Source organism: Zootoca vivipara, chromosome 7 (genome assembly GCF_963506605.1).
Source record: "Zootoca vivipara chromosome 7, rZooViv1.1, whole genome shotgun sequence".
In the NCBI taxonomy this organism is placed as follows: Eukaryota; Metazoa; Chordata; class Lepidosauria; order Squamata; family Lacertidae; genus Zootoca; species Zootoca vivipara.
Window position 1 is genome coordinate 35,720,197 of NC_083282.1, and position 22,397 is coordinate 35,742,593.

Sequence of the window (22,397 nt, forward strand, 5' to 3'; positions counted from 1 at the left end):
ATGAAGGCCACAACAAATAAAACTATACAATCTGACTAATATACCCGTAGTAGGTATTAATATAATTCTACTAAGGATGGGTGAGCAAAATGGCAAAACTCTGTTTTGGCCCCATGTTCACATAAAGCCCAAAGCAAGGACATCACCTCTTATATATATATATATATATATATATATATATATATATAATCTGCAAATAAAAATTGAACTTTTTTTTTTTAGAAACCAACGTGGCTAACTTTTGCACATGGGAAGAACCTTATGTAGCACCTTTCACTTAAAATAAGAACTAAATGATTTGAAAGGTAAGAAAAGCCACTCACTCTTGTTATTTCCACAGTCCTCGGGCTCATATCTGTCCCAACTAATAAAGAAATGAACAATTAGTTTCTGTAATTAAGAGATAAAGCTATCAGGAGATTATAGTCCCTGGTTGCTGTTTCAAAATCATTACTGATGAAAAGCTTGTTTATGCCAGAGCAAGAAATACATTACGCAATTGGAAAAGGACTTAGTGCCTGTCATTCACTAAGCATGGAAGTGGCGAATCCATTAAAGTGTATACCCCATTCAAGTGTATACCCCCAATAGACACAAGGTGACTGTTGCATATCTTTGCCCAGAAATGGTGATACAATATGGGTGTCCTTTGCCTAACTTTTGCTTTATTAGGTTTATTGCAAATGACATAAATACTAGGGGAGTGCAACCGCAAGCCTTGGTTTGGAACCTAATTCAGTGCTTTGGAAAACAGCAAGCCCTGATCTGAAGTGCTTTGTAGGCTGACCAATGTAGTTTGGGTCTGTTTAAATTTGCTCTCCGCCCTGATCATTATTGGGAGATTAAAAATTAGCTATATCTTTTCTTGACAGTGGGTGAAATGTGCAAGCATAGTAGGCCTTGCAAAGTGCATAAAACTTGCTACCTTATAGGGAAATATTTTGGGCAGTGAACACCCCAAATAAATACCTTACAATGCTTAACTACATACACTAAAACTAGGTTTTATAAAGGAACAGAGTAAGATGGCAGTGAAAATTCAGCATAATTCATAGGGTTGTATTGGCTTGCAGGTTCTGTCCCATACCTGAGTTTCTGTGAGAGGAATCAGCAGACGACCTCTTAGTGCTGACAAAATTCTGTAAAGTGGAGATAACTGGAGCAAATGTAGGGTGAAAGTGGCTATGAACACTGTGTTGGCTTGTCTGAAATACAAAGGCAAAACCAGTGAGGATGAAGGAAGGAACCAAGTTGTATTTTGTACCTGCAGAAGCTTCCAGTCCTCTGGAAGGCCATCTCCCAAACAATGTATTACAGAAATCCAAAATGGAAGTTATCGGAGCTTTTCTTATCCAGTATCCATCCATGGTCTCACTAAAGAATGAATAAACAACACCTGCAACTTGCTCCCCTCACGACAACATTGGATGAGATCTTCCAGAAGCACTGACAAATTGTGCTACTAAGAACTCTCACAGACAGCTATTGACACTCATTGGTGAAGGAAGAGGAGTGCGGGGGGAGTGCACTGCCCCCAGCAGCACGATCCCGGTGGGGTGTCATCGCGGCTGCCCCCCCGCCCATGCTGGGCACCATGCCCAGACATGCAGCGTGCCACGCCCTGAAGCTCTGCCACTGCTGACACTAATGTTAAACAGAGAAGTCACATGATTACGTGGAAGCATTTTGTTTTTCTTTTACATATGGATGCCCATTCCAACACCTGTGTTTAAAAAAAGGTTCAAAGAGACTGGATGGAGCCATGGGTAGACAGACAACACAATTCTGTTGGCTTCTTAACTAGACCAAGTAAGAGAGAATTTATAGAATATCCTCCAGGAAAGCTTTGAGAGGTTAGAACTCCAATGTGTTCTAATACAACAAGAGCATTTCACCAAAACATTTAATTCGCCAACCAAATCTGGTGCCCAGCTGCCAAGTTTTAGCTCTGCAGTGTTGTGTGTGGGGAAAAAAATCGAAAACCACCAGTAGCTAAACAGATTTTTAGGCCACAGACTGCTAATGAAATTTCTGCAGAATCTGGATTAGTGCTCCTCAGGGTGCATGGAGAATTCATTAGCAGTAGCTGTCAGCTCTCTAGAGTTCTCTTCAAACTAGCAGGGAATAAGGCAAAGGAATAATACACATGTTGACTGGGAAGGTTGCAGTGCAGCAGTTCAGGTGAAGCAAAATTAGAGCTTGGCACCTGGGTGTCTGCGACAGAAGGGCACACAGGCTGGAAAATGACAGCAAGCGGAAACAGGAACTGGTGATAAATGACTTTGTTAACCATCTCCACGCTTTCCCATGAAAATCCTAGTGATTGCTGGCCAGCTCTCTTAAGTCAGAATACAATACAGCCTTTTCTTTATTATTGGCACATGTTATTTGCATAATGTTGATACATGACTTTTTTTTCAACTGTTTCCCACATATTTTATTGCTGAAAAGCTTCCTAGGCACAAGTGGGCCGAAGGGCAAGACAGAAGTGAAAACAAAAGCTATTGTTCTCAGGCTGTCGGTGCAATTATTGATTTCATTAAAAAAAAAGTACAAGTGCACAGTAAAATTGCCCATGTATTATGAAATGGAATGCCAAGCCATTTTCTATCTCTTAAGATGTATTGTCCAACGATGAATACACAGACATCTGGGTCACCCAAAATATTGAAACAACAAGCTTGACTCTCTGGGTTACAACTATAGCTGGGTTGTAAGACCAATTTCCAGAATTACACCCGACAGGGTCAAATCTTCACACCCTGAGTTTTATATCTTCAGCTTCCCATTTTTCCCAGGTTGCCACTAACCTGACTGTTTTGAGATGTCTTCCGTGATGACAGCCAAGATCCAGCTTTCAGTCGTCCAATCTCTAGTTGTACAAGCCCTTGGGCACACTTTGGATATGTAAAGAAACACAAAGCATTTACACCCTGGTGGCTTTTTAATTTCTCCCCTATAGTACCCCCACCACCCGATGCAAACCATCATACTTTTGCATAAACCACAACCATATGGTAACATAAAAAATTCAGTTTCCAGAAACCTTGCAAGCATGATTTAGTGCTTAAGAATACAGTATGGACTTACCTTAAGAATTGTAGCAACCACCTCTTGTGAAGCAAGCCTTACATCCTCCCCATTGACAGACAAGATCTGATCCCCTTGAATTAGCCTCCCATCAAGGTCAGCGGCTCCTCCTTTTACGATGTCAGAGATAAATACTCCACTTCCATTTCTAACAGTTGAAAAGAAGCACAGGCATTGCTGCACCACTAAAATATTTTCTAAAAACAATTTGCACATTATATGTTCTCTGTTGCTCTGTGTTTTATTCCAGATATCTAATGATACCCCCCTTCTAGACTTTTTAAACAGCCTTGGTCCAGTATACCTGAAGGAGCATCTCCAACCACATCGTTCTGCCCGGACACTGAGGTCCAGTGCTGAGGGCCTTCTGGCAGTTCCCTCTCTGCAAGAAGCCAAGTTACAGGGAACCAGGCAGAGGGCCTTCTCGGTTTTAGCAGCTGCCCTGTGGAACACCCTCCCACCAGATGTCAAAGAGAAAAACAACTACCAGACTTTTAGAGGACATCTGAAGGCAACCCTGTTTAGGGAAGCTTTTAATGTTTAATAGATTATTGTATTTTAATACAGTGGTACCTTTACTTACGAATTTTATGCATTCTGAATGCACATTCGTAAGTAGAAAAAAATTGTGAGTCGAATCCCATAGGAATGCATTGGGAGAAAAAATTCATAAGTTGAAGCAACCCTATCTAAAAATTTGTAAGTAGAAAAAATCCTATCTAAACCGCATCCAAGATGGCGGACGGAGCTCCATTCGTAAGTAGAGTTATTTGTAAGTAGAGGTACCACTGTACTTCTGTTGGAAGCTGCCCAGAGTGACTGGGGAAACCCAGCCAGATAGGTGGGGTATAAATAATATTTCCATATTTTAGATAGGGTGCTGAGAGAGTTAACAGCTTGCCTAAGGTTCTCTAGTGCAGTGTTTCTCAACCAGTGTGCCTCCAGATGTTTTGGGACTACAACTCCCATCATCCCTAGCTAGCAAGACCAGTGGTCAGGAATGATGGGAGTTGTAGTCCCAAAACATCTGGAGGCACACTGGTTGAGAAACACTGGTCTAGTGAGTCAGAAGCTGAGGTGGCATTTTGGAACATTCTGACTGGCAGCTGTCATTACACTACAGTAGCTCTCAGGTACTAGGTTTGGACTCCTAAATGTAAAAGGAAAATCAGATTCAGGTATAATTCATCTAATTCAGGCATCCCCAAACTTTGGCCCTCCAGATGTTTTGGACTACAATTCCCATCTTCCCCGCCCACTGGTCCTGTTAGCTAGGGATCATGGGAGTTGTAGGCCAAAACATCTGGAGGGCCGCAGTTTGGGGAAGCCTGATCTAATTGCATGTTTCAGCCTTCTACTTGTAGAAAAGCTAAAGGTGTAACAACCATTACAAATATTGCACCTGTTCTGAAAGAGCACATAATATCTGCAGCTTATTCTGTGGAGGGATATTCAGTTTAAGAGAAGACAAGGCCCTGTAATGTTCTTTCCTACTACAGAAATGTTCTACACAGAGTGTGTAACCCTTACCGTTTCCCAACAATGCTTAGCCCTAAGCCTCTGCCCATTTTCCTTTGTAAGTCTACACAGAAAATTTCCAAATTCTCTTCATCTTTATAATGAGCTTCATCTCTATATACAACCAGTTGTACTTTCTGAGGCGTCTGTCTCAAGGCTGTTATAGCATCTTCATGGCTGGCATTCCTCAAGTCTATGCCATTAACCTAGAATAAAACAGCAGCATATTATATTCTTTGCTTATTGGATTTTAATTAGCCTAGCAAAGTAATACTTCAGAACAAATCACAATTTCTACCATTAAAGGAGTCATATGAATAAAGGAAGCGATAACTACGGTATGTAACACTTTAGCAGCATTTCATGCTCAAAATCATGTAGCCAGGAGGTCTGAGAGAGTCCCACTGCAAAATCCCAGTACTTCCACTCTATGCTAGTCATTTTTGTTCACTGATTAATACAATTCATTTTCATTTTAGGTTGCAATTGTAGAAAAGCAAGGTTAGAAGAGGCCGAATGTCCTTTAGCATACTATTGTCACATGCCGCTCCGATCTCCAGACACTGCAAGATTCCAGGAATATCAGGCATGCTGGCACCAGGGTATGGGTTTCCTTTTGGACAATGAGGCACAGCAGAATCTGTGGTTATACCTGTGCCTAGATCAGGCATCCCCAAACTTTGGCCCTCCAGATGTTTTGGACTACAATTCCCATCTTCCCCGACCACTGGTCCTGTTAACTAGGGATCATGGGAGTTGGAGGCCAAAACATCTGGAGGGCCGCAGTTTGGGGATGCCTGGCCTAGATGGAGAGTGCAGAGCATTCATATCCCGAGAGGGTCTTGTTCCCTTCACTGCTGCAGCTTCATATCCCAAAAATTGTGTCTGACCCTCTCTGCAGTATAAAACAAGACAGCCCACCTTTAGCTCTGCCCCCCCCCAGCTTGCAAAACTCACATTTTCCCGTTAGCTTACATCATCCAAACTGAAATCCTACACCCTTTAAACCCCCATCTCTCTTCCCACTAACACACAGCTGGAGGAGGGGCCCCACCCCTCCTGGTCTGGCATAGTCTTCACCCTCCTAACAGCTTTCTGGATGAGTCAATGGCTTGGCCATTAATATCTGTGTTCCTCCTATGGCCAACACTCAGCTGGCTATCCCAGACTGGCCTGGCTCATTGGCATAAGATGAATCCAATGGAGTTTGGCACAGTTTAATCAAACCTTGATTAATTCCAACTTTTAATAAATCCAGGGATTATGGGGAGAATCTAGCAGCCAGGAGTTTAGGGGATCCTTGCCCCTCTCTCCATTTATAACAGTACTCTGTAATGTGGTCAGCTACCTAATTTCTGTTTACTGCCTTTTCTGAAGCGGAACCATTTTAAAAAAATGATTGGTCATGAACATAGGTACTAGTATCCATTTTTAGTTTCCGATGAAGTAAGAATTTTTAAGCATACATTAGGAAGAACTACTATCCATGGATCCTCTTACGAGTTCTATGGGAAACTTTCTTAGCATTTTATAGTACAAATTCAGCATGTCCAATGTCTATTCAGTAGACTACTTTTTGAAATGTAGAGTAATTATCATCATCAATCACCCACCCTTCATCCTAAGGTCCCAGGGTGGGTAATAAATTGAAGCAACAATGGTTTTCCTGCTTTAAAAAATGGTCATAGGGATGGAAGATGGTTTTGATTGGTCCACTTTTCACAGTGGACTGGCCCATTCAAACATTCCCAAACTTGGTCATTGATCAGAACACAACTTCCAGTTAGATTGTGCACTTCTCTAGATTGTGATGTGGTTTCAGTGTGCAAAGAATGTTCACAAAAATGGTTATTTCATGGGGAGAATGTATTGGGAAAAGTGTATTTTACATAGAAAGTGCATATAAAATGGATACAATTTAAATGTAGACTTTCTGTGTATTCTTTTAAAAAATCAACACAATTGGACAGAATGGACCAATGATTCTGTGCCAGCAAAACTGAAACTGGACAGAAATAGACTGGTCTATTTAACCCTAGCTGATGCCTTAGAAAGTCCACATACCATTCTGAGACCATCTTGAAAATGCAATTTCCCATTATTCTGTACACTAGCCACAAAAGCAGAAGGATGTAGACTTAATATCTGCTTGCGATTTGGAGGGCTAAGACTCTTCATTTTTGTAAACATGTAAGAACTTATATACCAGTAGCTCTTTAGCCATTAATTTGTAACCAGTGTTCTTTTTCTGTTAAGATTTAGGCAATTCGATAATTTGAATCATAAGAGAATAATTTTTCTAGATTCCAATAGATGGCACACCAGACCACCGCTGCAACTTTAAATTGCTCTTAAAACTAATGCTACAGTTAAAACATTTCAGTTTAATGAACAGTCAGGATCACTATTTTATTTTTAAACATTTTCTTTAGTTTTTATCTGAACTTATTTTCTGTTTGCATTTCCCTGGACACCAAAGTGATCTCTAGTAACATGCATCAAAGCCCACAGGAGCCTGACTCCCGGAATTTCACTCTGGACTGGTAGCTATGTTCTTCTCTTAAACTCAAAGTTCATGTAATTAGGATAGATGAGATTAGGCAGTAAACTTTAACTAGTGGAGTCTTGGTGGGGCACCGCAGTCCTCCGCAATGGTTTAATTCTAGACAACTCTAATCTTGCATATTGTTAACTTCGTTTTGTATGTACAGTAATAGTATTTTCCTTTCATTCATGTATAATGTGCCCTTGATACTATTATGCTTATACTTTTTATAAACCAAAATGCATTCACCGGTTTTCTGCTGATGCATTTAAAATAAATCTTTCCAAACAGATTTTGGCCTACTGGTCACCAACCTCTTGCCCACCAGGCAAAATTAAGAACCTTATTTTTATAAGGCACATGGATGTTGGCTTCCTTTAGATCAGGCATCCCCAAACTCCGGCCCTCCAGATGTTTTGGACTACAATTCCCATCTTCCCCGACCACTGGTCCTGTTAGCTAGGGATCATGGGAATTGTAGGCCAAAACATTTGGAGGGCCGCAGTTTGGGGGCGTCTGCTTTAGATGAATAGCACTTGATTTCACCTTGAAATGTTGCCAGTTATTATCCAGGTGTCTCATCCCCTGTTTTCATCCCAGGACTGCAATGCCACTGATTACATGATTTCTCTTGGAAACAGTGGAGAATATGCAACAGATACCAGATAACCCATACTTTAGCCTTCATCATAAAATGAGCCACAAAGCCTGCTCAGTCTGCGCTGATCTTGCTCTCTGCAGTATAGAGAGCTGGAAGGCCAGTGTTGGCTGAATATTTTCGTATGTGTGGACTGCAGCAATTAGACATACACCTGACAACCTGCAAAATCTCAATGCCAACATGCACTGTGAAAAGAAATATGCACATACACACACACCTTGTGAATTCAGAGAAAAATAAAAAGACATGCTACCTACAAGTACTATAACCAGAAAGTATGGGATGAGGCATGGGTGTGTATGTACATCATGTACGTGTGTGCGTGTTCACATGCATACAGACTTCCATGCTCATATGCCTGGCTCTGACAAGGCAAATCAATAAAACTTAAATGGATGTAGTGCTGTACACTGAATTCTTAGATGAGTTCTAATGCCCACAAACTGTACCAAGCACCAGGGCAAGCAATGGGCACATACCTGAGACTCCAGGGGAGTGGCGGTTTGTGGTCTGACACGGCCCAGTCTTGGGGCCAAATTCTGCACAATGTGGCCATTGGGGGGTGCCAGAGCCTCCCCGCGGGGCCACATCGCTTGGTGCACCCATTTAAATGGGCCAATCATAGTGAGCTGAGGGGTGTGCTTGCGGCAGCAGTTCTGGCTTCACTCAGGTTTGCCTATTCATTATACAGTGGTACCTCTGTTTTCAAGTGTCTTGGAAGCCGAATGTTTTGGTTTTCGAACGCCGAAAACCAGAAGTAATTGCTTCCATTTTCAAACGCGCCCTGGAAGTCAAACAGCTTCTGCTGTGTGTTTTTCTTTTTTCTGCATTGACTTTGTCAACCACCCTTTGCGTCTCAGTTATTGAACGTTTCAGAAGTCGAATGGTCTTCCGGAATGGATTACGTTCAACAGTTGAGGTACCACTGTAAGTTATAGGCCTCCCTGCTCAGATTATTGCAGGATTTTGCACCCACCTGCCCTGTTTCTGATTAGTCCTACCCAAATTTGAGTGAGCAGGTCAGTGGGGGGAACCTTGCTATGGAATAATCAATCTCTGTGTTTGGGACCAGGGAATAATTTTGTTCCTGCAGACCAATTGGCCAGGGTATGGGTATGCCTACCTCAGAGCAATCATCACAACTTTGGGCAGCTAAGTCATTGGGTTGGATCATTAGCTTATTGTATACCCCACTAAAGCGATCTGGGGAAAGGTGCTTCTGCCCAGGAGCCCACATGGCCACTGATGGACCATAGCAACCTTCCAGGTGATGGCCCTGATGGGTTCACCCTAATTTGATGTATGGCATAGGGTGACTCTCAATCCAGGTTTTTCTTTTTATCAACCAGTAGGAGGGTTGGTTGATACCCAATATATACCCAGTGCCTTTGCCAAAGCCTACTTACACCTGTAATTAATACAAGTTGTGGCCAGTTTCAATTCAGTAATGATGTCCTATGTCTTATTTCTACCCTTGACTGGCCCTGCGCCACACCACATGCACATGTTTTTTGCGCCTGGGTCTGCAAGCATGTTTCCTGTATGGTCCATTAACAATATTGGTTGATATGTCCATTCTGCTATTAATGACACATTACTGCGATACACAGCTGTTATTTAAGAATAGCAGCCAAAACAAGAAACATTCGGTGAAAGAGCTGTTAAGAGTAATTCCCATGCAGTCCTCAATGTTTTCCTAACCTCCTTACATGGAAGCCCTAATAGGTGTACTGGGAATTTCTGTTGACTTGACTGTGAGGTACTTCTATTCAGTCTGCAACCACCATGAATTGACTTCTTTTCTAAGCTACAATTAAACGCCAACTTTTTTCTTAACCCTTCCTTACCTGACATCAAAATACAAGACACATGAAGAACCAGTAACTTTCATAAAGTGGCTTGTAAAAACACAGCCTCAGTTGATAGGAATATAAGTTACAGTCAGAAGATAAAAACAGCTTCTGCTTTCAGTTAATAGATACAAGATATTAAGGGTTCAGAAATAATTTGAAATACGGTACTTTAATCAAAATGGGCTGGGTAAATAAAGTTAAACTGACAGCTCATCAAAAATAAAGATGGTAAATAGAAATAATTTTGAAACATATGGTGATAAGTGATATAACATTTATCATCCCGTGACACTAATGCCTACTGTCTAAATTTTTTAATCGAACACGGAAATGGTGTTGCATATCTGATGAAAAGGAAAAAGTTGTTTGGCAATGAATATCGCTAAATGAAAGTTTGTATGCATTTCTTCTCTAATAGTTAGTATTTATGTTTACAACATGTTCATAATCTGCATTCATATGTTTTAGCCTTTATTTTATATATTTGTGATGTGATAAATATACATATGTATTTTTTAAAATACAAAATGTTAAAGAAATCCGATCAATAGATGCATATGTATCTTAACATTTTAAGTAGATGCAGAAGTAGATCAAATCCACATTATCTACAGTATTATTATTTAGAGGAATAAGTCGATTATTTCAGCCATGTTTCTTATACAATGCATGGTTTCCCCTCTTAAAATATTGGTTTTGTTTGGAACATAGAAATATTTGAAGAGCTAAATAATGAATCTTACCTCAAGGATTTGATCACCAGCCCAAAGTCGGCCATCTCTAGCCGCTGCCCCTTCTTCATACACTTCATGTATTACAATGGCATCCTAACGGAACACATAATCTCAGTATCAATACTTATACATTAAAAGTAAGCTCCAAGACTACAGTCCAGAATGCAGAACTGACATGGAAAATACTGTGACCTTTCCTATCAATCACCATCATTTTCTTGTACCCCACCCATCTGACTGAATTGCCCCAGCCACATATATTACACTAATGATCTCTTTACCATTACAGTATTGCAAAATACTGAGTGTGTTGCAAGATCACTCACAGAGGCGCACATTTCCCCACTTTAACCACATGGTGGACAACTTTAACCAGCTTCATACCACGCTTTCACGTATTTATTAAGGGGAAAACCTGATCTGTAGGTTCCCCTCGGTTAACAATGTCAAAAACCTGATCAGGGTTAATATCGTTGATAGAGGATGAAATTCACTTTGAATGGAACATGCAGTTCTACAGCCTCAAGGTGTGTACCAGGCATCCCCAAACTTCGGCCCTCCAGATGTTTTGGACTACAATTCCCATCACCCCTGACCACTGGTCCTGCTAGCTAGGGATCATGGGAGTTGTAGGCCAAAACATCTGGAGGGCCGCAGTTTGGGGATGCCTGGTGTGTACTATGATTAGCAGCACTGGTTGCCAATTTGTTTCTGGTCCAATTTGCAGTGCTGGTTTTGGCATTATTTCAGACCTTAAAGGTAAAGGTAAAGGGACCCCTGACCATTAGGTCCAGTCGTGACCGACTCTGGGGTTGCGCGCTCATCTCGCATTATTGGCCGAGGGAGCCGGCGTATAGCTTCCAGGTCATGTGGCCAGCATGACAAAGCCGTTTCTGGCAAACCAGAGCAGCACATGGAAACGCCGTTTACCTTCCCGCTGTAGCGGTTTCTATTTATCTACTTGCATTTTGACGTGCTTTCGAACTGCTAGGTTGGCAGGAGCTGGGACCAAGCAACGGGAGCTCACCCCGTCACAGGGATTCGAACCGCCGACCTTCTGATCAGCAAGCCCTAGGCTCAGTGGTTTAACCACAGCGCCACCTGGGTCCCTTATTTCAGACCTTAGGAGCTCATTATTTCAGACCTCTGAGGCTCTTCTCTGTGCACCACCTCCAAAGGAGATCCAGTGGGTGACAATGAAATAACATTTCTCCCCTGAAGTAGTTCCTTGTCTATGGAATGCTCTCCCCAGAGAGGCCCGCCTGACACCAACTTTGTCAGCATTTCAACACCAGACAAATATGTTTTGGTTTTTCTGAGCATTTTGGCAGCACCAATGACCAGACATTTTTACTCTAACTATATATATTTTTAATATGCTTGTGTATTTTTATTACAGCATTATATCTGCCACAGCGCTAAGGTAAAAGGGTCCCCCCCCCTCTTTCCAGTGCTAGAATCCACATTTTGGCTAACATTAGCCATAATTTGGCTAATTATTCTGTGCAATACTTCCACCATATTATACACAGATAGGCATTAGTGAAATCTGAACCCTAAGCCAACTTGCATTTTCAGTCCTGCATGCTTAACTTTTATAATTTAATATAAACTTACATAATTTAAACCCACGGTGTTATGAGTAATGGCTGTTTTAAGGCCTTCACAGGGGTGTTCAGCCTTGTACAGAGTGGCTGCAAGTTAAATCCACAACAAGAAATGAATTTGAAAAATATATTAACTTTATTACCAAGGCTGGAAAATATACGCAGCAGCAGATGTTGCTTTAGGGAATGTTTCAGTGATATACACTTATTGTCAGGAGTAGACACCCCCCACCCCACAAGGGGGAGGGAACACTTCAAACAGCATATTTTTTATCATTTCACCAGCAATGCCATTTGTTTTGAAATGGAATGCCACATACTCCCACGGAATACTCCCAAGCTATCAGTTTTAACAACCAGCCATATGAAATTGAGAAGGGTGCATACACTCTGGAGGATAAGCTAAGAATTCAAAAATTGTATTTAAAAACCAGAGAGCAGTGCAGATAGCAACAGAAGGTTAAATTCGGCAGGAAGAAAGAATATGGGAAGAAATGCAGGGAGAAGTATAAAATAGGAATAAATGTCTAGGAGCCACATTTCTGACGTTGATTTAGGGGTTATAATGAGCAAAGAACTGAGCATCAATCAAAAGCATGCTGTGTCATGACAAGGTCAACATCGTTCTAGCTTGCATCAACAACAGCAGCACTGCTTCTAAGACTAGGGAGTGCCTATAAGGTCATAAATTGAGAGTACTGTCCGTGTCCCATCCTTTGTACTACAGGTAGAAAAAAAGATTCTTGACAAGCAGGATGCTGGTGCCGCATAGCTCTACTTCTCCATAACATCGGAATCAGGAGAGGGTGTGAAAGCTCTGGATTGGCGTCTGAATGCAGTGGACTGGATGAGGGCTGATAAACTATGCTTGAAGAAGGAGGCTCTTTGGGTGGTTCCCATGTTTGGGAACTATACAAGGTACCTGTTCTGGATGGGGTTGCACTCCTTCTGAAGGAGCAGGTGTGCAGCTTTGGGATACTCCTAGTTACATCTTTGTGACTAGAGGTCCAAATGTCCTCTGTGACTAGGATCGACTTTTACCAGCTTTGCCTCATTCACCAGCTAAAGCCATTCCTACACTGCCCACGTGTCCATGCAGTGATAACCTCAAGACTGGATTACTGTATTGCGTTCTATGTGGGGCTGCCCATGGGTCTGGCTTGGAAGTTGCACTGGCTGCTCATCTACTACTGAGACAGGTTCATGGTCCTTGCATTTATTTATATTACATCACCTGAACCATTATAGTTTGATTATGGAGATAATCTGCAGGACCACTGTTGGTTACTCCCTGAGTTGGAAAGGCTCATTTGACAACAACAAGAAACAAAGCCTTTATAACTAGGATATAATGGCTCTCCCAATGGAAATTGGCTCTACCAGTGGAAAGCTTTAACAAGAAATATTCAGCAGGTAGCTTCTGTTTCAACTTTTAAAGGCCAGCTGACAACTTTTCTATCCTGCTGCTGCCATTATTATTATTATTATTATTATTATTATTATTATTATTATTATTTGCTGCCTATCTAACCGGGTTGCCCCAGCCACTGCTAGTGCTACGCAAGCAATTAAGAACTAATCTTTCCACAATAGCTAATTGATGTCTGTTTTAACCACTTTATATGGTTTTTACTGTATGGGTTTATGTATTTTTGTTATCTGCTTTGATCTTTTCAATGAAATAGTGATTTATAAATAACTATGTATTAGCATGTTTTTTACTGAGCCTTGCCTTAAGCACATAAGCATGTGATAGTAACAGTAAAATCTACACAACATAATGCTCCAGAGTGGCTTTCAGTGGCTAATTCTAATGAAAATGAACAGGTTTCATTTATTCAGTAACATGGAACTTGCTTTCTGTATAAAGTTATTCACCACAGGAAGAGCAGTCAGCAGGAGGTCACAGAATGTGCTCAGTTTTTAAAAAACATTTAAAGTGAAATAGCACTACATCACTCAGGGCAAGGTAACATGAAGTGAGAAAGACATGGAGAAGGAAAATATTAATATCCTTGCCTGAAAGCAAGTATTGTGATAAAGATAAGGATGGGGTTGTTGTTTTTTTGAAGCTCCCCCCTTTGCAGTCCCACTAACAGTATTGACAACCACTCTGCTGTAGCAAAAAGTCAAGGTCTCATGTCAAACTTCTGGTTTGTTTCTATGGCATGAGTGATCATGCATTTCAGAACACTGGATTCGTTCGTAGTACAAATTACTGCTGAATGAAAAAAATGCTTAAGGCTGCATACAGGAAGGAGTTGTGTGGTCAAATTGCTAATGCACTTACTGAAATAAAAAAGCAGTTTAAATTTTCTTAAGCATGCTCCCATAACTGTATAATTTCACAAGAATAGTGAAAAATGCAGCCGGAATGGCCACAAAGCAGGAGAAGGATTTCTCTTACAATCAGCTTTTCAGACCCCCCCCCCTAGCTATATGAAGGTCATAAGATCCAGTCCCCCCTTCATGGATCAATGCCTTGTCGTGGCGAAGGGGCTTGAATAACTCAGAGAAGCTATGAGCTATGCCATGCAGGGCCACCCAAGATGGACAGGTCATAGTGGAGAGTTTTGATCCACCTGGAGAAGGAACTGGCAAGCCACTCCAGTATCCCTGCCAAGAAAACTCCATGGACAAAGACAACAGGCATATAAAAGTTATGACGCTGGAAGATGAGCCCCTCAGGTCGGAAGGCGTCCAACATGCTACTGAGGAAGAGCGGAGGACAAGTACAAGTAGATTCAGAGCTGATGAAGCGGCTGGGCCAAAGCCGAAAGGACGCTCAGTTGCGGATATGCCTGGAAGCGAAAGGAAAGTCAACAACCTCAGATATGCAGATGACACAACCTTGATGGCAGAAAGTGAGGAGGAATTAAAGAACCTTTTAATGAGGGTGAAAGAGGAGAGCGCAAAATATGGTCTGAAGCTCAACATCAAAAAAACCAAGATCATGGCCACTGGTCCCATCACCTCCTGGCAAATAGAAGGGGAAGAAATGGAGGCAGTGAGAGATTTTACTTTCTTGGGCTCCTTGATCACTGCAGATGGTGACAGCAGTCACGAAATTAAAAGACGCCTGCTTCTTGGGAGAAAAGCAATGACAAACCTAGACAGCATCTTAAAAAGCAGAGACATCACCTTGCCAACAAAGGTCCGTATAGTTAAAGCTATGGTTTTCCCATTAGTGATGTATGGAAGTGAGAGCTGGACCATAAAGAAGGCTGATCGCCAAAGAATTGATGCTTTTGAATTATGGTGCTGGAGGAGACTCTTGAGAGTCCCATGGACTGCAAGAAGATCAAACCTATCCATTCTTAAGGAAATCAGCCCTGAGTGCTCCCTGGAAGGACAGATCGTGAAGCTGAGGCTCCAATACTTTGGCCACCTCATGAGAAGAGAAGAATCATTGGAAAAGACCCTGATGTTGGGAAAGATTGAGGGCACCAGGAGAAGGGGACGACAGAGGACAAGATGGTTGGACAGTGTTCTCGAAGCTACGAACATGAGTTTGACCAAACTGCGGGAGGCAGTGCAAGACAGGAGTGCCTGGCGTGCTATGGTCCATGGGGTCACGAAGAGTCAGACACGACTAAACAACTAAACAACAACAAAGATCCAGTCCTACAGCCTAATGATAGCAGTGTAGATTCACTGTTGTACAAACTATACTTTAGTCTTCAGCAGGTGAATCAGGACCCAATACCAGGTTGCAGCCTGACCTAAGATGGCTCGTAGCTACAGCATTCCTATCATACAAATGAATGATTTTTTTAAAAAATAAGAAGTTCGTGCCCAAATGCTTGCTTGGACTGAAGGTGGGCCCCTGGTCTCAAAAGGATGAAAATTGCTAAACTGTAGTTTTATGACATGTGCAAAAAATATGAACCATATTTTTCCAGTCTTTTGAGACATGCCTGTGGAGAGCAAGGAGGCAGCAGACAGGAAGCTGGTAGGAATTTCATTTCTCCTGTACAAAACATGATAATTTTGTAAAAAGCCCAACAAAACCCAAGTAATATCATCCAAAGATGGAAACTCTCAACCTGCATTTTGACAATAAGTGGTTTTTCAATGAAGAAATCTGTTAATCCATGGGAACAGTTGTCACAGATTTCTAATAAGAACCTACCGGTACGTATGTTTTTACACCTCCAGTGATATTATGCAATTTTCACACTGATATTGAAGTTCACGCTTTCAAAAGCTTATCTTTGGTGCAAAAGGCTATTATATTTAGTCTTCTGCCCCTATCTTTTAACTCTAAAATCTAAGCGCACGTGTCTGCTACTCGGCATTCATCACAAAAAGGAAGCATCAAATATGCAATGCAGATCAAGCAAGGTGCATAGTGTGTACAGTAACGTTAAGCTATGCTGCGTTAAGGGAATTCATGCACAACTTAGATAGCTTTAAGAGGGGATTAGACAAATTCATAGAGGATAAGGCTGTCAAAGGCGAATACTCATGATAGCTATATACGGTACTACTGTATCTCCCAAGATCAGAGGCAGCATGACTCTGAACACCATTTGCTAGTGAATCACTGCAGGAAAGAGTTATTGCCCTCATCTCTTTTTTTGGGTGGGCTTTCCATAAGCATGTGGCTGGCCAGTGCAGGAAACAGGACGCTAGCCTCTGGGACTTTGGTCTGATCCAGCAGCAATCTTCTAATGCTCTTATGAAGAGGATGGCAAGGAAATGAGGTTATGTGATTTGGTATATTGAATGCTGCTTTCTCTCATATACATTTTAATTACTGTATAGCTGTTGCTTTCCTAGCCATATTCTGTGCTAGGTAGCCAGGCTGAAAGGCCCAAATCAAATGGAGTGTATTCTTCCTTTTATATAACTTTTCACACTGAAATTTCTGCTAATTCTATATTTGTAATACAACTCTGTTTTGCTTTGCTTCAAAGAAACCATTTACTGAACATAAGGTCTATTCTTGACTTACCAACTAAAATGCTTGTTTGGAGCAAAACCAACCAAAATTGAATTAGTTCGGGTGTAAAGTCAAAGATTTGTGAACAAGCGAAAGCTAAGTTGGAGTGATCTATGCATTACTCATAATGCATAGCTCATTAATGGCTTACTGTATCTACCTAAATTACCATTTTTTATTATTGTAAGTCACATTGAATTCCTTTTTTAATAGGTGGGAAATAAGCTAAATATATAAGCAATAGTGTAAACAAAATAGCAGCTTCATGTGTTTTAAAGACAAGCACAACAGAGAATGCTTAGAATATAAGAAGGTGATCACACATCTACTCATACATATTGGCCCTGACATGCTTTAATTAAATTTGTGGCTATATTAGTATCCACCAGTGTCCTTTGGAGAGATTAAAGCAGGCATCCCCAAACTGCGGCCCTCCAGATGTTTTGGCCTACAACTCCCATGATCCCTAGCTAACAGGACCAGTGGTCAGGGATGATGGGAATTATAGTCCAAAACATCTGGAGGGCCAAAGTTTGGGGGTGCCTGGATTAAAGGAACATCCAAGCATACAGGTCAAACATGTATTATGGAATTTCCACATTTCTTTCCTTCATTGTAAAAAATGGAGCAGCTTTTGAGATTCATGAAAACTTGAAACAGTATTCCAAAACCACCAAACAACTTACAAGTGGTGTATCCTTTCCTCCTACAATACTGAGACCAAGGCCTGACCGCCCCTTGGAGATTTCTATAGTCATTTCTTGTCCAGGAACTATTGGGCATGTCGCTGGATCCACCAGAGGAAGCGGGAAGCCACCTGCAGCAAATGATAAAATGTACCGGTCAACAAAAGCACAATTGCCAAACAAAGAAAGAAGCTGCACAGGGATAAACTCAGTGTCAGAATTTGGTGTGCACCTGCACCAAATTCTTTTCAAGTTAACGTTTTCGGGAAGGTGACACACCATTCTGATAAGCTAGGGCACTTGTTATATCTAGCTGCACGCACATGCTCACTCACACTCACACAACATCAGATCCTCTTCTGGATCTTCTGCTACCCGAAGGGCAGTCAAGATCTTGCTTTTCACTGCTGTTGACAAGTTTCTTCACTCATAATAATTGGTTTACAAGCAGTGTGACAGAAGTTCACAATTCTCAGCTGTGGCAACCTCTGTTATTTATCAATACATTATGGGATTTTGGTGATTGCAGAGTTAGCATGGCTGAGATTTCTGAGTCCTTATCTCAGCAGTTGTACTGCTCATGCATCATTCTCCTGAGTGAAGGAGGGAGCCTAAGGGTAGCATACACATGACATGGACAACAATGCCTGGTCTTTCCATGCAGCAGAGTAAGGTGGTAGATAGAACATTTCATGTAACGAAAACATTTTAAGAAAAAATACGTTAAAGCAATTGCATGCAAAAGTAAACAGCACTGTAGCTGTTAATCTAGACTTTTAAATTAAAACAAAACAAAACATTGCATGCTATTGATATGGGCAAAAATCTGCCTTTATTCCCTTATTGGGTTCTCCATCGGTTGGAGAATATAACAGAGGCCAACCAGAGAAGTTTGAGAAGCAAAGCCTTTATTTTCGCTGTTGCAACAGGGTCCTTCCTCTCACGCAGGAGAACAAGGAAGGAACCCCAAACAAAGATGTCTTGCCCTTAAAAAGAAATTTGAAATTGGTTTCAGCCCACCCCCCAGAAGCATCATCCATATGTCACAGAAGGGGTGTAGCCCAAGACCCCTCTCCCTAGATTCATCATAGGTACATCATGAAAGGGGAGGTCTGGTGGCAGTAATCTGAGCATCCTGGACCCTGCCCCCTGCCCCCAAAACCTAATCAACAAAAAAGAGAGATATTTACATTTCCCTGTTTCCCAGCCAAGTTAATCACACCCTTTTGTCTGGCACCCAGGTATCAGGATGCCAGGGATTATCACTTTAATTCCTGAGACAATGAGAAGGTTCCCCCCACCCCCCTTCTTCCTTGCAGAGGAACACCTGGTCAGAGAGAGAGTCAAAATGGTGTCAGAAAGGCCTGTCTTCCTGTGCTGCTTCAGACATGTGCCTGTACTGTACATTCATGTACATGTTTTATGAACAATTATTATATATATATATATATATATGACCTCAAAATTCTTATAACACTATTATCATGCTAAAAAGCTTTGTATTGAATGAAAGGTATTCTTCAGATAGAAGAAAGAAGTTCATACTTCTGCTGGTGAACTCTGTCTCTGGAGAATAAGAATGTGATGGAGCCAAGGATATCTTGTGTAAACTGATAGGGATTACTGTTGAAGACTTTGATTGCTTTAATTGGTTACGAAACTGGAAGGGAAAAAGGGGGGGGGGAGAGATAAATCAAAGACATTGAACTGTTAAGCCTCCTGAAACCCAAACAAGCAGTTCAAACCACAGTACAGAGATGTTTTAGATAGTAGATCAGAAATGGGGAGTGTAAAATAACATTTAACAACTTTAGAAGTAATAATCTACTTACCCTCTGATGCTGCGATTTCAAAAATTTTGGTCAGAGAACATACTACTGAAACATTATTTACCGTAAGGTTTAAGAACTTTGGTAAAATCTTGACAGTGTTTTACAACAATTCCATGTTTTCCATTATTATTTCTGGCTGTTTTACAAGGTCATTTAAAAGCTTGCTATTATAAACTAAATCAAGACGTACTTTTTCTGAGCTAAAAGAGGTCTGCTACAAGAGCCCACAACTGTACCTACTGCGTGGAAGTAAATGCAACAAAGAGGGGCCACTTCATGGCTTCTATTGCTGCGTCTTTCAGCCAATTGCAATGGAGCTTGTCAGGATGGTTCTTAGTTTTGACACTTATATTGGTGATGGAGCCCAGGACAACTCAGAAACCCTCTGTGATTTGCTTGCTGGGCACTTGGAGGAGGAAGTTGTTCACCTCTAGTGAGCTAGATGCCGTGCAGCTCTGAGTCAGCAGTGCTTTGTGGGATCAGCTTTGGGTTTGGCAGCCTGATGGACCAGGTGCTTGAGAGTAAGCTCCCAAGGATGTGCCCTCTTCACCCTTGCCTTTCATGGCTCTTTAAAGCTAGATGGAAGGGGCATGAATGGGTGGAGCCAGGGTGTGATAAATGTCTTGCATTTGGGGTGTGTGCGCCTGCCTCCTTGAAGGTAGCATTAAGTAAGGACACTCCTGAAAGGAAAACCCACCCTGAACTCAATAGCAAACAACTACTGCCCAGCTGCAAATATGGCCTTTGGGGGCAAGGTCCTACTCAAGAGGATTGCAGTCATTATTTGGGGACATTTTAATCGGGTTTCAAATCCAGATTTGGGATTGAACCAGCCTTGGTCACATGGAAAGGAGCACTACGCTGAAGCTCCTACTCAACCTCATTCCAGCTTTGGATAGCATCTTCCTGGACCATCTATGAGAAATTGGGGCCATGGTTCTGCAACAGTTGCAACCTTATCTCCAGAAAACAGCACTGGATGCCTATTTCACCAGCCCCACTGGCTTTTGACCTATGTGGTGCCATGGAACACTGCATTGTCTCCAGTGCTATTTAAGAACTAGATGAAGTCATTGGGAGCTGTCAACAGGAAAATTGGAGTGAGGTGTTATCAGTACATGGATGTTACCAAACACTATTTTTCTGTTGACACCTGAATGAGGAAGGACTGAGAAGGCCCTGGATTGAAGTCTAGATGCAGAGGTTGGTTGAGGGATAATAGTCTTATTCCTAATAAGATGGAGGCTTGTAGCTAAATGGATAAAAATATATTTGCCTTAGGTGTTTGTTTGTAATTTTTTAAACCTTCTCTTCCATTGTTTTTTTCTCTCTGTCATTTTTTTCTTTCAAGTTCGTAAATCAGCTTGAGAAACATGTTAAACCAGACTCACATATACATAATAAGAATAATAAATTGTTAATAATGATAAAATAAATGAATAAGAAACCATTTGGAGCATAATACATACATTTTCTGTAGGTTGCTCTGCTGTTATTTGCTGGTTCTCTATCACCTGCTTGTCAAGCTTGGCACCGACATCCTATCAAAAACAACCCCCAAATTAAAGGCTTATCTGAAAGTAAAGACCTGCGCAAAGATACACACTTTCAAGTGTAACCTATTTTATCACAGCCATCATTCCCTGAAATAAATCGCCCCAAACTGAAATACTCAATTCACAGTTCAATGCACATGTAGACCACATAGTTCACTGGTCCATGTTAAATGCTCTTCAGGTGAAGTTTAGTATCTCATAGAATTAGGAATATATTGCTTACTTTTTCATGTGGCTCATTTAAGATTAGACCTCTCTTACTACATCTAAGTCCCCCTGAAGGCCTACCTTGTCATCATTTTCTTAGACAGCAGACCAAACTGAGAAATGGTCATTTAGTGTAAGACCAATCAAAATCCAGTTTACTTCTTTGGGAACACAGCCAAGTATTCTAACTAGATAGCCACTGTGTCTGTAGGAAAACTACCTCAAAATGCTTATAATGCAGATGGCTTAATAAGGACAAGAATGCACAGCTTAAAGATGAACTGCAAAAAAAATGCTAACTTTATTTCTTCAAACCTAAATATATAACTATACTAGCATCTTGAAGCCCGTTAAAATAACGGGTGCTAGAGCAGACCTGTTGCTCTAGCAACCTCGGGGACATTCGTAGAGGCATCTTTGGGGCCTGATCTGGAGGCTAGGGGTTTCCCCGCTGCCCTGATTCTGGTGCTCATGATCCCCGCATCACACGCCACCCAAAGCCTCCTCCTCTTTGCAATGCATTGGCTCTCCCTCCCTTCCCCGTTAGTGCAGAAGCTCCGCCTCGGGAGCCCAAATACCAAGGCCACTCCTCCCTTCCCATGTGTGCTGCTGGCGGAAGGGAAGCAGCGCCCGCGCACCCGAGTAGCGTGGAAGCGCGGCCGGGGGCCCGTGTAGGAGTAGCGCCGCTGCTTATGGAGTGCGCCCGTTTGCTCACTTTCTCCCTCCTGCCCCTGCAGTAAACCCCGTTTGGAACTAGCCAATGGCTAATAGTAGGAGGAGCGTAGGGGAGGAAAAAAGGAAAAGAAAGCAGCCTCCTCCTCCTCGCGCTTTAGCACAAGCGCAGTGAGGCGCTGTCCGGCCAGGAGCGGTGGTTGGCAACCGCAGGACAACAGGAGGCAGAGGGGGGGCGCGTGCATGTGTGTGCATCCAGTCTCTGCGTCGTCCCTGTGTCTGTGGGGCACATGCGCAGTAGCGCAAACCCAGGGACACAGGGACTGGACGCAGAGACACTTGGACTTTATTATATAGGATTATACCGAGAAGTCAGAGGGCCTTCTCGGTAGTGACACCCGCCCTGTGGAACGCCCTCCCACCAGATGTCAAAAAGAAAAACAACTACCAGACTTTTAGAGGACATCTGAAGGCAGCCCTGTTTAGGGAAA

The 22,397-nt window shown here is 41.9% G+C and overlaps 1 protein-coding gene across 12 annotated transcripts in view; it reads right to left on the reverse strand.

Annotated features, from left to right (window-relative positions):
- Positions 1-22,397, reverse strand: part of PATJ (PATJ crumbs cell polarity complex component) — a 159,642-nt gene that overhangs the window by 17,072 nt on the left and 120,173 nt on the right. For all 12 annotated transcript variants that reach the window (XM_060276858.1, XM_035122728.2, XM_060276860.1 and 9 more), the window contains 9 exons: positions 20,941-21,012; positions 19,185-19,299; positions 17,640-17,770; positions 10,411-10,494; positions 4,621-4,814; positions 3,091-3,238; positions 2,811-2,897; positions 1,088-1,205; positions 324-364 (listed from right to left, as the gene is read on the reverse strand). In XM_060276858.1, the coding sequence (XP_060132841.1) occupies positions 324-364; positions 1,088-1,205; positions 2,811-2,897; positions 3,091-3,238; positions 4,621-4,814; positions 10,411-10,494; positions 17,640-17,770; positions 19,185-19,299; positions 20,941-21,012 (990 nt within the window). The remainder of the gene's footprint in view (positions 1-323; positions 365-1,087; positions 1,206-2,810; positions 2,898-3,090; positions 3,239-4,620; positions 4,815-10,410; positions 10,495-17,639; positions 17,771-19,184; positions 19,300-20,940; positions 21,013-22,397) is intronic.